This window comes from Armigeres subalbatus, chromosome 2 (genome assembly GCF_024139115.2).
Source record: "Armigeres subalbatus isolate Guangzhou_Male chromosome 2, GZ_Asu_2, whole genome shotgun sequence".
Classification (NCBI taxonomy): domain Eukaryota; kingdom Metazoa; phylum Arthropoda; class Insecta; order Diptera; family Culicidae; genus Armigeres; species Armigeres subalbatus.
Window position 1 is genome coordinate 207650777 of NC_085140.1, and position 14793 is coordinate 207665569.

The 14793-nt window shown below is 36.9% G+C and overlaps 1 protein-coding gene across 6 annotated transcripts in view; it reads left to right on the top strand.

Annotated features, from left to right (window-relative positions):
* Window positions 1-13042, top strand: part of LOC134211553 (uncharacterized protein F09G8.5) — a 94961-nt gene extending 81919 nt beyond the window's left edge. For all 6 annotated transcript variants that reach the window (XM_062688525.1, XM_062688528.1, XM_062688524.1 and 3 more), the window contains 4 exons: window positions 2408-2497; window positions 3658-3977; window positions 11046-11139; window positions 11591-13042. In XM_062688525.1, coding sequence (XP_062544509.1) covers window positions 2408-2497; window positions 3658-3977; window positions 11046-11139; window positions 11591-11701 — 615 coding nt within the window. In that variant the 3' untranslated portion in view covers window positions 11702-13042. The remainder of the gene's footprint in view (window positions 1-2407; window positions 2498-3657; window positions 3978-11045; window positions 11140-11590) is intronic.
* Window positions 13043-14793: the final 1751 nt, after the last annotated feature.

Genomic DNA, 14793 nt, shown 5'->3' on the forward strand with positions numbered 1-14793 from the left:
ATAAGAATTTTATTTTTTTCAAAATTTGTTGAAACAAAATGGCGTCTTTGGGAAAGTTGTCAGAAATAATTTACAGAAAAACTTTGCCGAAGACACTATGGGTCTATCTATTGAAACTAACAAAATGTGACTCAATTTTAGATAATAGGTCAGTTAACCCTATAAAAACTGGTGATGAATGAATAACTTTGCATGGTCGAATTTTTGAGGTTAACAATGTTCTAGAAACTTATTCAGCACATAAAAATACAGCATCCAATTACTAAATCATAACAATATTATCAATTGTTAGAAGGAAATTCGAGATTTACAAACAAAATTACAAATTTTTCAAATCAAAATATCTTGCAAGGTAGCAAAAAGTAGCAGCCAAATCAATGCACATTCGAAAGGTAAGCTTCAAAGCTTTCTATTACAAGTGGTTTCATTTGTATCTCATTGTATCCTGGTCAGATATTTGTTATTGAAAAATAACTATTTTTTAACATGTTCGAGTCATTATTTGGTATAAGATAAATATTTATAATTAAAAAAATCAACTGGTCTTAATTACTAAGTCTGAAACTCGATTCATGCATGTGCATATGCATATGTGATAGATTTTAGTTCGAAATATGTATTGGAGCTTAGTAGGGAAAGCACCTGTCTAGCGTACTGGTTTCGTGGAATGGAACCCCACCGAAGGAAGTGGTTACCCTCAAATACATTTTCGAACTAAATCTATCACATGTTTTGCATATGCATGAATCGTGTTTCAGACATAGTTATAGGGACCAGTTGATTTTTTTCATTATAAATATTTATCTTATACCAAAGAATGACTCGAACATGTTAAAAAATAGTTATTTTTCAATAACAAATATCTGACGAGGATACAATGAGATACAAATGAAACCACTTGTAATAGAAAGCTTTGAAGCTTACCTTTCGAATGTGCATTGATTTGGCTGCTACTTTTTGCTACCTTGCGAGATATTTTGATTTGAAAAATTTGTAATTTTGTTTGTAAATCTCGAATTTCCTTCTAACAATTGATAATATTGTTATGATTTAGTAGTTGAATGCTGTATTTTTATGTGCTGAATAAGTTTCTAGAACATTGTTAACCTCAAAAATTCGACCATGCAAAGTTATTCATTGTATAACAGTTTTTATAGGGTTAAATGACCTATTATCTAAAACTGAGTCACATTTTGCTAGTTTCAATAGATAGACCCATAGTGTCTTTGACAAAGTTTTTCTGTACATTATTTCTGACAACTTTCCCAAAGACGCCATTTTGTTTCAACAAATTTTGAAAAAAATAAAATTCCTATCTCACTTTTAGGTGAATTAATCAAAAATAAAATTTTCTCAAATGATACCCCTTGATGTATGCAGCATACTTGCTTAACATACTATGCCATTTAAAACACGATTTCATGCCTAAAAAGCTGACGATCACGTTTTTCGGGATTTCAACCACTGTGCAATCGCTTGTTGCATAAGCTGGCGCATTTGATTTGAAGTTTGTATGGGGATTTTAGCCAAAATGCATAGGAAAATACACCTCCGTCACTCATTCAATCTGGAAATTGGTTCTGATTGCTCGATTGAGCTCAGAATTGCAAAAAGGGCAGCTGGTATGTTACAGAACAATTTCACAGAACATTGTATGATGTTGAAATAAACTTTTACTTAGCTTTCGGTTGATTTATTGATAGCTGGATCGCCTAATTTTTTATTTATTGATTTAATCGAATCAGCCGAAAACTATATAAAAGTTCATTTATTCATCGTATAATGTTCTGTGAAATTGTTCTGTAAAAATCGAGCAATCAGAACCAATTTCCAAATTGAATGAGTGCCGGAGGTGTAGTTTTCTATATATTTGGGCTAAAATCTTCACACAATCTGAAATTTTGAGAGATAGATTTTCTAACCAAAAGACACAATCCTGGGGGGTGCCCCGTGGAATTCAACAACTTTTTGTTTCCTGGGCCAGTCTAATAAACACGCTTGATAAACGCTCTTATTTTGATATAGAACTGGCTTATGTATTTGACTATCAACTTTGGCTGATTTATTCTACTTTCTGGCTTGTTGAATATTTGATGATAGAAAATATGTTATTTTTTAGAATTACCATCTTTCATCAATAATAGTACTTTCGCCTTTTTTGCGTGACATTTTATTCCAATTTTGTATACACTATTGCTATTGTTCTCGGCCCAAGCAAGGGGGACGATCTCGTCCATTGATATAGTTTAAAAGTAGTTAGTGGCAATTGCCGTATCACAAACTCGATAGGATCGGATCAATTCATTTCAGTCGTTCTATTTCAGTTTCATTAAATACTTTGATTTTAACTTTTGAATATAAATGCAGTTAATGGAATTAATATTATTAAACATTATACTTTAAACAGAGATCACCAGGTTCAGACCATGACAGTCCGGTGTCTGGCTATAGGGAACGTGTGCCGATAGCCCCTAGCATGTCAACACATTCTATGAAGGTGAGTTAAAAAGTTATTTCAATTGATTGAACATATAAGTATACCCAGACGGCTTGTGTTCATTGAAAACCCACTATTTCCCCATATACTTATGAAGTTTATACAATCGAGTGGAAGATACAAATGTGTTTCGTTTTTATGTTTTTTCGTTGCTTCAATTATGCATGGGGATCAGTCTAAAATATGCTTTACTGAAGGTTTAATGTGATTTTTCCCAACATCACAAATCTGTTTTATACCACTTATCAGTAATGGTTAGATCGCTCACCTGAGAGTTTTGATAATCAAAAAAGAAGCACGCGAGAGCAAACAATTATAGATATAAAGTCACTATGTTTTGACATTTGAATGAATCGGAAAAAAGTACGCTTTAAGTCAAATCTTTTGTGGAATCTTATAGGTTTGTAAAGTCTGTTCAATTTCAACCCTTTTCTTTTCACTATTTTTTTTCAAACATGTCAACAGGAAAGATTTCCCTTTGATAAAAATTCTAGAACAAAAGTTATTTGGCATACTCTACATTAAACGAACAAGTTACATTAAAACAGTCAACAGAAAATTGATTATATAAGTCTAATAAAACTATAAAGAAGTTCCGAATATTGCTTTTAGTTATTGAAACAGTTCGATGAAACTTGAAAGGTGCAAAGTTTGATAATGCTTTTTAGGATCAAATATATGTAGTATGTAAAATGATGCCTTTGAACTCAAGGCCAAAGCCGGAAAACCATCGAGGCCAAATGACCAATACGAGTAGAATACGGTAATCATAATGCATATTGTTCGATATTATAGTTCAGTATACGCTATTTTCCCAACTTCTATCTGATCCTAGCGAAGAAATGAATTTCAACAATCAGAAAAACACTTGTCATAAGACGAGTTTGTACAATCCCATTGAATTCCACCACTTAATTGTATCTTGTTGACAGATACGTATTTCGACCTCAACAGTAAGGCCGTCTTCAGTGTCTCGTACTTGACTTGACTAAAAAAAAGAAAAACAGCAAAACAGTAGGAAATTATTAAAATTATAAAAGCTTATTCAACAATAATGGTACATGGACAGATTGTTGTAAAAGAGAAATTGAGGGTCATTCTTAGCTATGCTTGAAATTTTAGTCATTTCCAGCTAATGCCATATTCCCTTCTAATTGTAGGAATACTACCAATCGGACTACCAACGACAGCATCCACCCGCGCATTATCGGCACAGCCAGTTGGATCTAACGGAATGGGACGAAAGTAGTCAAAATGCACATCAAATCAATAACAACAACGGCCACTCCTCAAATCACCTCAGTAACCAGCAGCAGCAGCCGCAGCAGCAACAACAACAGCAACCATATACCCAATCGTATCGAAGAAGTATTGGGGCCAACAGTGAAAGAGATCTGTATCAGTACCGTAATGGAAATAGCAAAGGACCAGACCAGCGAGACGAATGGGAAGATGTGGACCGCCGAAGGAATGAAAATAGGTTAGTCTAAGTAAATTTGAAAATTCTGAAATTTGAGTCTGCCCGATCCAGATCTGAAGCTATCTAAGTAACGCTGGGTAGACAACTTTGCGTGGTGTGTTACGGTGTAAGATCTACCACGGTCACATTGTCAGCTACAGACAAATCCTTACCCAACCAATATCTTCCCCAATGCCCAACTCCGTGGTACTTATGAGGGTGTCGCTGAGTCGGGGCCTCTCATTAAGTAAGTACAACACTTCCTTCCCCTTCCAAGTTACGATGATGATGGGCGTGGCCAGGAATAGTAATCCTCATGCTTTTGTGTTTTTATCCTAGATTGGAATCAAGGACCTTACCCACCTTTGCTTCTGATAGCAATCTGAATAAGGATTTCAAAAGAAAAAAATGAATATCACTAGTTTCCAATCTACGAAGTACAGCGTAACTATGCTGCCTGGTGCAGATATGAAGTTGATCCGTACAACATCGTCACGCTGCATTGGTGACTAGAAGAACGTACGTTGCTCGGGTTCGGAACTTTTACTTTTCATATTTATTTGTTTTGAGAAACTCTTGCAAATAGATCAACCGGATCGTGAGAGATATTGCGTTTAAACTGTCAATAGTTTAGCTCATTGCAGCGCCACACTCTAGATCGACTTCAGTGAGAGCATGATTGTTATCTCCACAACATACCAAACCATTGCATTTCCCCTGCCGTCGGCTATGTGATCCTAATGCGATGAATGGGTTTACGCCATTAGCAACCTAAGACATATCCTGTCGTTGTGGTATCACATCTTGATTATTTTTGTTTGACGCCGCGTCACATATAATCGGGCATTGACGTACTGGTTTCACGGATGTAATTTAACGGATGTCCTTTTGTTGGAGCCTTGAATAGTAGTGCAATCTGGTAGGACTCTTTCCTCAGTGATAATGATGTGTGAGCTCTGCATGACTGCAAACTGTTCTTTTACGTTTCCAGAGATGATGAGCCGTAACCGCGCTTACAACTAGCTAGCTAGGTAATTATTGATAAACAATGTGTTCAAGACATTCGTAGGGAGTCGATTACTGGATTCACCGAGTAGAAGTTTTTTTCAAAACTAGGAGTGTGGCCAACACTTGTTTTGTTATGTCTTAAGGTACACTGGGGCAAGTTGAAACGGTTTTTTCAAAGTTGAACTTTGACGTGCTACAAAAAAATCGCTCTTTGATAAATTTTGAATCGGTTTGCGATGTTTGCTAGTTTGGGCCAAAGATTATACATAAAAAATAACCAACCTCACCAAACTTTTTTATAAATATTTTGTATACTGAAATTACTTTTTATGTGCATCGTTTCAACTTGCCCCGCATATCGGGGCAAGTTGAAACACTGCGCTACATACGTACATAAGCTATTTTTTCCATATTAAAATCACAATATATGTACTCAGTGAGATTCAAGATGCACGAGATTTTAAAGGTGACTAAATTCGCATAAGAGTCCCATGTAATTTTTTGACGATTTTGATTTTCTTTCTAGAAATTAGCTTAAAATTGTCTCCTGTTTAAGAAAAACTGATAACATAATAGGCTTTGTTCTAAAAATTTGAAAACCAAATCCTAAATTGTGTTGCCTTATGTTGCCTCGCATAAAAGTCACATTCCAGATATTGATACTCTTTTACTCAAAAAATAAACTTAAATATGATCGATTCCATTGTCTCATATCAAAATATACAAATAATGAATATTATGTAAAATTTATGGCAAGATTGCATTTTTTTTCAATTTCTTAGATTTTTTTTGTATTTATTCATGCAAAACATGTTTGAAAAATTCAATGGCGAATTACTCCAGTCGGAAAAAACTGACATGGGACTCTTCTGCGAATAAGGGCAGTATACAACAAAGTCACAAGAGTAATTTTCAGGGACCAAATTCTAGAGAACGCACTACGCTGGAAATTTATCAGATTGATTACCTCCTACTGGTGACCACTCGGATTACTTTTCAGGATGGTTCATTTTTAATAAATTCACATTAGTTAACCAGCGTATCTTATCTTAGCTTAGCTTAGACTGACTGTACATTTCACATTAGTTAACCAGCGTATCTCTCATAAACTCTTCGATTGGAGAATTAGGGGGCTGAATAAGTGAAATGTTTACATGCTCTTTGTTTAATATTTTTGAGAGCCAGTGCTGACTACGAGAAAAAGTAGATCAAGAATCTCAAAACTAGACCATGCGGTTTAAACATAACCCCTTTAAATTTATTTTTTTAATTTTTTAGTCGAGATTGTAGGTTGCATTCATGACAGGATGGGCTGAAATTTGTTAAATTTTTTTTTCAGCAGTTTGGACCTTATTATAAATATTTTTATTTATTTATTTATTTAAAAAATAATTGCGAGGGAGACGTTTTGAATCGTTGTTTCAACTTGCCCCGCACCACACATTTCTATTTGCCCCGATGGGTTTGAATTGCGGAGCAACTTCAAACGACCTAAATACAAAAATCAAAACGGATCTCCCATCGATTTTTCATAATCATCAGGCTTGTTCAACATTGAATGATTATTGATTACCTACCGTGAAAATTTGATGAAAACACTCTTCCAAACATCATTTGAGACCTGTTTTATTGGCACGTTTAAAAGTTGGTTAAAATTTTGCGAAGGGCGAAAAATAAACATAGGCAGGAATTGCGTTTTTGTAGCTGCAATCTTCCGGGAATGGCAGTCAGAAGGTGTGTTCAGGGGAGTAGTTTGATGTAAAAAATCCAAATTCGTAATCGATCCAAATTGCAGCTTCTGTTTCAACTTACCCCGCATTTCAACTTGCCCCGGTGTACCTTACTTCGAAAATGATTTTTCGGCTGCATCCAGTCGCACTCACCACGGCGGCGATGAAGGCGACTGCAGATTATACTGAGATCCATGTTTTTCACTGCATTGACTGTGAAATATTTCTACCCTGGTCCACGCCCATCTTCTTCGTTACTAGGGAAGGGAAGAAAATGATGATATGATATGTCATCTACTTAACGAGAGGCCAGCGACTCACCGACACCATCAAATTTGTGAAAATACGTTAGGAGTGACATTGATAAGACCATTGGGTCGAAGAAAATGCATTGCTTTCAAATACTCAGTTTGGATTTCGTAAAGGGAAGGGAACAAACGATTGTCTAGCGTTGCTTTCTTCAGATATACAACTGGCCTTTGCGCACAAGGAGCAATTGGCTTCAGTATTCTTGGATATTAAGGGCGCTTTTGATTCTGTTTCCATAGAAGTACTGTCGGAAAATCAGTTGGTAATCAGTACAGTTGGTTGTGTTTACTAGGACGCGGTACCCTGCTCAACTGAAACTAAAGCTGTTGAATGATGACATCAATCAATCTTTATCTTCTAAATACCTTGGAGTCTGGTTTGATTCCAAATGTACCTGGAAACCCCATATTGATTATTTGATAGAGAAATGCCGGAAAAGGATCCATTTTCTACGCTCTATCTCCGGAACATGGTGGGGTCTCTAGTAGCACACATGTTCCACTAAGGTTAATGCAACTAATATGCGACCGGATTTAGTCACAATCAAGTTGCTGCAACCCTTATTGTCTGACTTGTGCTGCTCGGGGTGCTCACCCGGAAGATCTCATCAAACTTTATAGAACGACTATTCTCTCTGTTTTGGAGTACGGCTCTTTCTGCTTCCTCTCAGCAGCTGAGTGCCATTTAATCAAATTGGAACGAATTCAGTATCGTTGTTTGCGTATGCCCTTGGCTGTATGCATTCAACGCATAACATGAGCCTGGATGTACTTGCTGGAGTTACTCCTTTAAAGCACCGTTTCTGGGAACTCTCACTTAGAATACTGATCAAATGTGGAACAACTAACACACTTGTCTTAGAAAATTTCGATAATATGCTTGAACTGATTCCTCAGTCAAGATTCCTGAGGGTCTACCTCACCTACATATCGTCAGATCTTTGTCTTCCATGTTATAATCCACCCCGAGACCACTTCATCAGCGACAGTTCCTCAATTGAATACGATCTGTCCATGAAACATGCTATTCAAGGAATACGAGATCACCGTCGACACATATCCATTCCCCCTATTTTTTCCGAAAAATATGGACATGTCAATTGCAACAACAGATATTTTACTGATGGTTCTCGCATTAACGGATCCACTGGCTTCGGTGTTTTCAATGAAAATTCAACCACCTTCCGAAAACTTCAGGAACCGTGTTCGGTTTATGTTGCTGACCTGGCAGCAATTAACTTCGCTTTGGGGATAATTTCCGATCAGCCCGTAGACCATTATTTCATCTTCTCGGATAGTCTTAGTTCTATCGAGGCACTCCGGTCGATGAAACCTGTTAAGCACGCATCTTACTTTCTTACAATCATAAGAGAGCAGATGCGTGATTTGGTCGAAAGATCATTCAAGATTACCTTTGTATGGGTCCCGTCCCATTGCCTAATCTATGGCAATAAGAAGGCGGACTCGCTAGCAAAGGTAGGCGCACAGGAAGGTGAAGTTTATGATAGGCAAATCTCGAACAACGAGTTTTTCCCATTAGTCCGTCAGAGTACTCTTCAAAATTGGCAAATGAATTGGTCACACAATGAACTTGGACGGTGGCTATTTTCCATAGTTCCTAAAGTTTCTGCGCGAGCGTGGTTCAGAGGTGAGGACTTAAGCCGAGGCTTCATTCGCACGATGTCGAGGCTTATGTCCAATCACTATTCACTAAACGCACATCTCTATAGAATTAACCTGGTCGATAGGAATCTTTGTAGGTGTGGAGCCGGTTACGATGACATCGATCACGTAGTTTGATATTGCACGGAAAATGGCGCCTCAAGAGAGCATCTATTGGATACCCTTGTGGCCCGAGGTAAACAACCCTTCCGGGAACTAAGAGGTGTTTTGGGAGATCGCGATGTGGTGTATTTGCAGGCCATCTATGCCTTTCTTTGCTCGTCTGACATCAAAGTTTAATACTTCAATTTTTTCTTTCTCAGTTTTTTTTTCTTGTCTCTGTCTCATTGTTTCGTGTACCATGAAGCTCTGGCCATCCGGAAGAAGCTCTCTGAAGAACCAAAATCCGAGCACGACGCTACGCCAAACCAGACATGACGTCAAATACCCGGATGAGCAGCTGAAATACCTCAAACCTAAATCCCAACCCCGTCCATCACCAAATTACGCAATCTAACCTTGAGTCGCCACGAGTATCTTGGTCTTTGTCCCTTCCCCTTTCCCTTTTACTAATAGTTGATAATAAGATGATATCGATTGTAAATATTATTAAGAGTCTCGATGGGCTGCAAACCTCTATAATAAAGAAATAAAAAAAATAAAAAAAAAATTAAGAGTCTCGGCTCCGTTAAGTGTTATACACGCCTGAGCCTGCCAAATAAATACAATAGTTTAAAAAAAAGTGACATTGCTAAGAAATTTATGTCACTACATTTGTGATTTCCATGTGATGGGGCGAACATACTAAACTTGCCCTGGCTAATTAGCCAAGGTTTAAGCGCCATTGATCGCTCTCTGAATCGAGAAAGAAAATATATTAAATGCCCCTTTCCCCTATTTGTTTCAAATTGACTCTCACACACTCCCACTAAGAACTGAATTTTCTCTGAAGTTCTCACCTGGAAACATCTCTTGCGTTACACTTCTTCCGAAAACTGCAATACGCCTTAATACATATGTGAACACCATCCAGAACTTCCACAATCTCGTCAAAACATTTCCATATCACATTTCCTTCGAGGCGGGAAGCTCTTTTTTCACGTTTAGGAAAAATAGCGAAAATTTTGACGGCAGTAAATTATTCTCGATCCATTCAGAAGCGTCATACTTGGATCGCACAAATAAAAGTTATAAAATATAACACTGATACGCAATAAGCTTTTACATTTCTAAACTTGGTCATATAACGCTGACAATCTAAATAACTTGTAGACTTGTAGTGACTTGTAGAATTTAATATGATTTTTCAAACTGCATACATCGAAATAGCTTTATCCGAGTCAAAAGAAGAAGACATTGCAACAGTTATTGAAATTTATTAAAACGTTGTAATAGAAATTTTAAATTATTATTTTAATTATTGATCATTGACTACTTCGCATTCACTTACATTTTGCATTGATGTCGAGTCGATTCCAAATCCGAACTTAACTTCAACCTATCCTTATCCTACCCCATGACGTTCAAGTGGCCTGTAAGGACTCTTCTGCCAAGATAAAAGATATTTTAGTTACTAGATAAAGATTGTCGCTGTCTGGAACATCTTTTGCTGGCGAGGATAGGAGATCTAAATGTCAATAAAGGAAAAATACATACGATTTGACAGTTTGATACCACACATGTTTCGGACAGCAGAACAAAGGGAACCGAAGCGACAATCTTTATCTAGTAACTAACATATCTTTTGCCAAGATATATCGATCCCGCCAAACATGGAAACTAAATGTCGACGCGACATCACATTTTGACGTTTAGCTGCTTTTTAATTGGGTATCGCCGCAATTAGCGAACGCCCAACTAAAAAGCGTACCAAAGAAAACACAATTTGCGACACAATTAGGTGCAGGGACAGAGATAAAAGCAAACGAATCTGCTAAAGGTATAATAGCTATTCAATTAATGCCTGATAGGTTACCTTGTTTCGGCAGATGCAAACGCACTACTGTGATTTTTGTGTTGGCCAATCACCGGCGTGAAATTCAAAATTCTAAGCTAACCGGCGTATGGCAGCTACCAGGCCGTACATCAATAAGTGTCGGCGGCGGCGACTATTTTTCCTTCAGAACACGTAGATTTTCCGACTTGTTGTGCGTATTCATGTACATTCAAATAAATTCTAACGATATCTGGACTTGGCAATACAATCTTCATAACAATATGTGAGTCTGCATGTTATACATTTAATACTTGTCCCTATTTGCCAAGATTCTTATGCTTATAAATATGGGATATGCTAAAAACAGCAGTAATGACAGTATGAATTGATAAGATTGTACATTCATGTGATCGTTATGCTAAAATTCTTACTTTTTTCATTCTAGGCGATCAGATTCAAGGTTCAACGACAATGCAAGTGTGATATCGAATGCAGTTCTTAACCATTTTGCTGGTGTTCATCGAAGGCCTGTCAATAGGGTAAGCAATATTGCGATGGACAGGTACATGTTTGCTTTAATTCATAATAGTTATGCATAGGAAATGAAGTAAGATTCCACGACAGAACGAAATATTTTTCAGTAATAAGTAATCTAGAGAAGGATATGTAGCCATTATGAGGAATCATAAAACCGTTTTTATTTCAGTTATGCATAATATTATATAATTATATAATTTTTGGTATACGTTGACAAATCAATGCGTCGTTAGCTTGCTAACCATTTTTCCGACTTCCAAAAATATGTTAAAGGCAGCTATGACAGTTGCTGCTCCCGAGTTGCAACATACAATTTCGCAAGTCGAAACTATTTTTCTCTCTATGACCTAGCCATTTTATAAAACATCACAAACACAATCAAAGTATGATATTGTTTCTATTCCATTGATTGGTTCTCGAATCATATTCATAATCATAAACTTTTTTTTTCAGAACTCCAATCTGTTATCTGCCACCTTGTGCTTGGTTAAAGAACTGGATTATCCGAGTTTGGAGGTTGTCGAGCATGCCGTTCGATGTCGCATTGATGAGTTGGCCGAATAGTTCTATTATAATTAGTTGATATGGTTTTACCTTGCTAGCCTTCTAATCGTTCCCGCCTTTCATCTTATGTCAGCTCAAAAACAATATAAAAACGTCTCCTTACTGCATTCTAACACTTGTCCATTTGTTCTACAAGCTTATTTAAATTGCATTACTTCAGATCCTGATGTTATATGACTACTTCATATGATAAAGTTATGGAAGGGCGATCAAATTGAAATAAAACCTGGCCTTGTGAAGCAATTAACAGTTTTCAGACAGTGAAAGAGTAACTTAAATGATTTGTGATTTATATTAATTGAGAAAAGACTTAACCACATGCCAGCATAAATGAGTATGAACAAGGGTAAAATAATAGTTGAACGATGACAAAACAAGATAATTCTATTCATTAGAGAAAACAGCAATGGATAGAAACACAATAATCTGCCAACTTTGTAATAGAACTTAGAAATAGTGCTAGCTGTCCCAACATACTAACCATTGATGTTATTTCTATTACATGGTTAAAACGCAAACTCACAGTTGATTATGTATGATTAATTTTAATACAGCGTTTCTCACGTTGCGTATAATAGAGTATTCAGACAACGAGCTAAGTAGCTTGATATGCGTAGAATATCTTGATGCGAAACGCCATAGACATTGTTTCTAGTAAACACTATTATACTGCCGTGAATCGCATATCTGTCCCATCTTTGCTGGGTTTCCTATTCATATGGGACAAATATGCGATTCACGGCAGCCTAGATGTGTGATCTTTGACATCACGTTACTCTGCATCAAGTGATTTAGGTCGAAGTCTGGATATACTATAACTATGGAGCGGCCATTCGGATTACTTTTGAATGTCTACTAGTTTCTATAAGCAGTGAAATAAAATTAGCGATTTATTTAGCAAAATATTTTTTGCAAGAAAGCAGTCCAATAATCAGTACAAATACAAAGATGAGAAAATCATAAAACAATAGAAAGGAATATGTTAGTCACACATGTGTCCGACGAATAAACTGACCGGAAGGGGTCATCCAAATAGTAAGAATGTTTTAACATGCGTCGTTAAGGTCTTAGCGGAAATAGTTACGGGATGTCGAAGGCTTGTGTTCAAATTTGTTTCGGTAAGCCTTTGAAACGCTTTAAACGACATATGTTCCTCGAATGAAATCAGTCCTTTGCAGTTCGTCCATTTTTTTTCCCAAATGATAATTATATTAATAATCCTTAATTGCGGAATTTCCCTAGCAATAAGGATGTTTTAAACGTTAACTAATGATGTAGATCCGCATTGCAGATGCGAAAGCTATGTAAAAAAATGAAATTTAATAAATAACTACTAACAAATTTACATTTTTCTTCGATATCACATTCATTGTTTCGAATCAATCAAAAGAATTTTACAAAAACATATTAGTATTATTCAACCATATTTTAAAACCCTAAAGTAACGGGTGGCAACTAAAAAATTGGAATGAAAAGAATGGTACGGGAACAAACTACAAAGAAGTATAGTTCAATCTGATGTACTGGGGTTAGATAAAAAGGTTAAGGTAGGCAAAATTTTGTCGAAGTTCAAATCAGCATAACTTTGCGTAGAAACTCTTCTAGTATACTGTCCTCATGCAAAACTTCAGATTGGCAATTGGCCACCGGAGATGTTACGGGTTTTCCGAGGGTATGTCAAAAATGCATTTTAAATGCATTTTTGAACCTGCTATAAGGGTGACAGTGGACTCTATCATTCTGTAAATGTTTCTGTAATCATTGTCTCGCAAAGCCATGAAGTTAGATACTCATATTTGCATTATTCCAATCTGTTATCATTTCATCATGTTCCGGGAACCGTTTTTACGGAAATGACCATATCTATGCGTAGTTTTGATGGATTCTCGATCTACAGCCATCGTTGGTCGGCATATTAGTTATAGTTTTTGGAGAAAGCATTAAACAGTATAAAAGTAAATGTCACATAAAATGACAAGCAGTGGAAAACATGCAATTTGAACATACCCTGGGAAAACCCGGAACATCTCCGGTGGCCAAGAACACCAATTTCAGGTTTTGTAAAAGGACAGTATACTAGAAGAGTGTCCGCTTCTGATGGTTCTGGTTTTATCAAATTTGAATTTTGACATAATTTTACCTATCTCAACCTTTTTGTCTAACCCCTGTATCTTATATAAAGAGTTGTCCTTAGTCTTCAAATTTAGACTAATGAATATTAGGATGTATTTTATTCTTTGAAGGCTCGCATCCCACCTATGAAACATTAGCTCCACGTAGTATTCATTAAGAAGCACTTCAGCAGTTCTTAAGTGTACGATTTCTATGCTTCGGAAAGGAGAGAAAATTACTCCGAAAAAAATTTGTAAAATGTTATAAAACGGTAACGAAATACATTTTTTATGGATGTCTGGTCAAAGTATAATTGCAATTATCTTTCGCAACTATCCCGATTAATTTGCCTAATAAAAATTCCGCTTTTCAAGTGATTTTAATATGGCTACAGCCAAGACACAATTTTTTTTGCTAGATTCACCTTTTTGCCTTTCTCGTATACTAAGTATACGTAAAGGCTATATGATCGCTCCAAAAACAAACTTTTTATAGAAGGCCCGGAGACCCATAGTGTTATATACCGATCGACTCAGCTCGACGAATTGAGGTGATGTCTATGTGTGTTTTTTTTTCTAAGCAATGGAGGGGTAATCTGCTCAACAGACATCCTGGGTTATCCAGGAAGTGCGGGGTTAGGGACCACCTCCAACAAGGGAGGCAGGACGCTAAACCGTTTCCATTGCCGCCAAGCCCATCGTCCCTTCGGTACAACCAGAAAGTAATGCTTCAAAGGGGGGCCAGTGCAAAACGCACCCTCGAGGTTAGCTACGTGTCCTTGCAGCATCGAACATCGTGACTCGCCTTTTTAGAAGAACACCATGGTATCGTACCAGCGCATTGCCGGCTTTCCAGGTGGCCTTACCACGCCCCCGGAAGGTGGGAAGGGTCGACTTCGCGCATGTTTCCCTCTGCACGACTGGTAACAAGAATGATGATGCCGCGTGCACCCCAAATTGACCTCTCTGCGATAGGGCCTA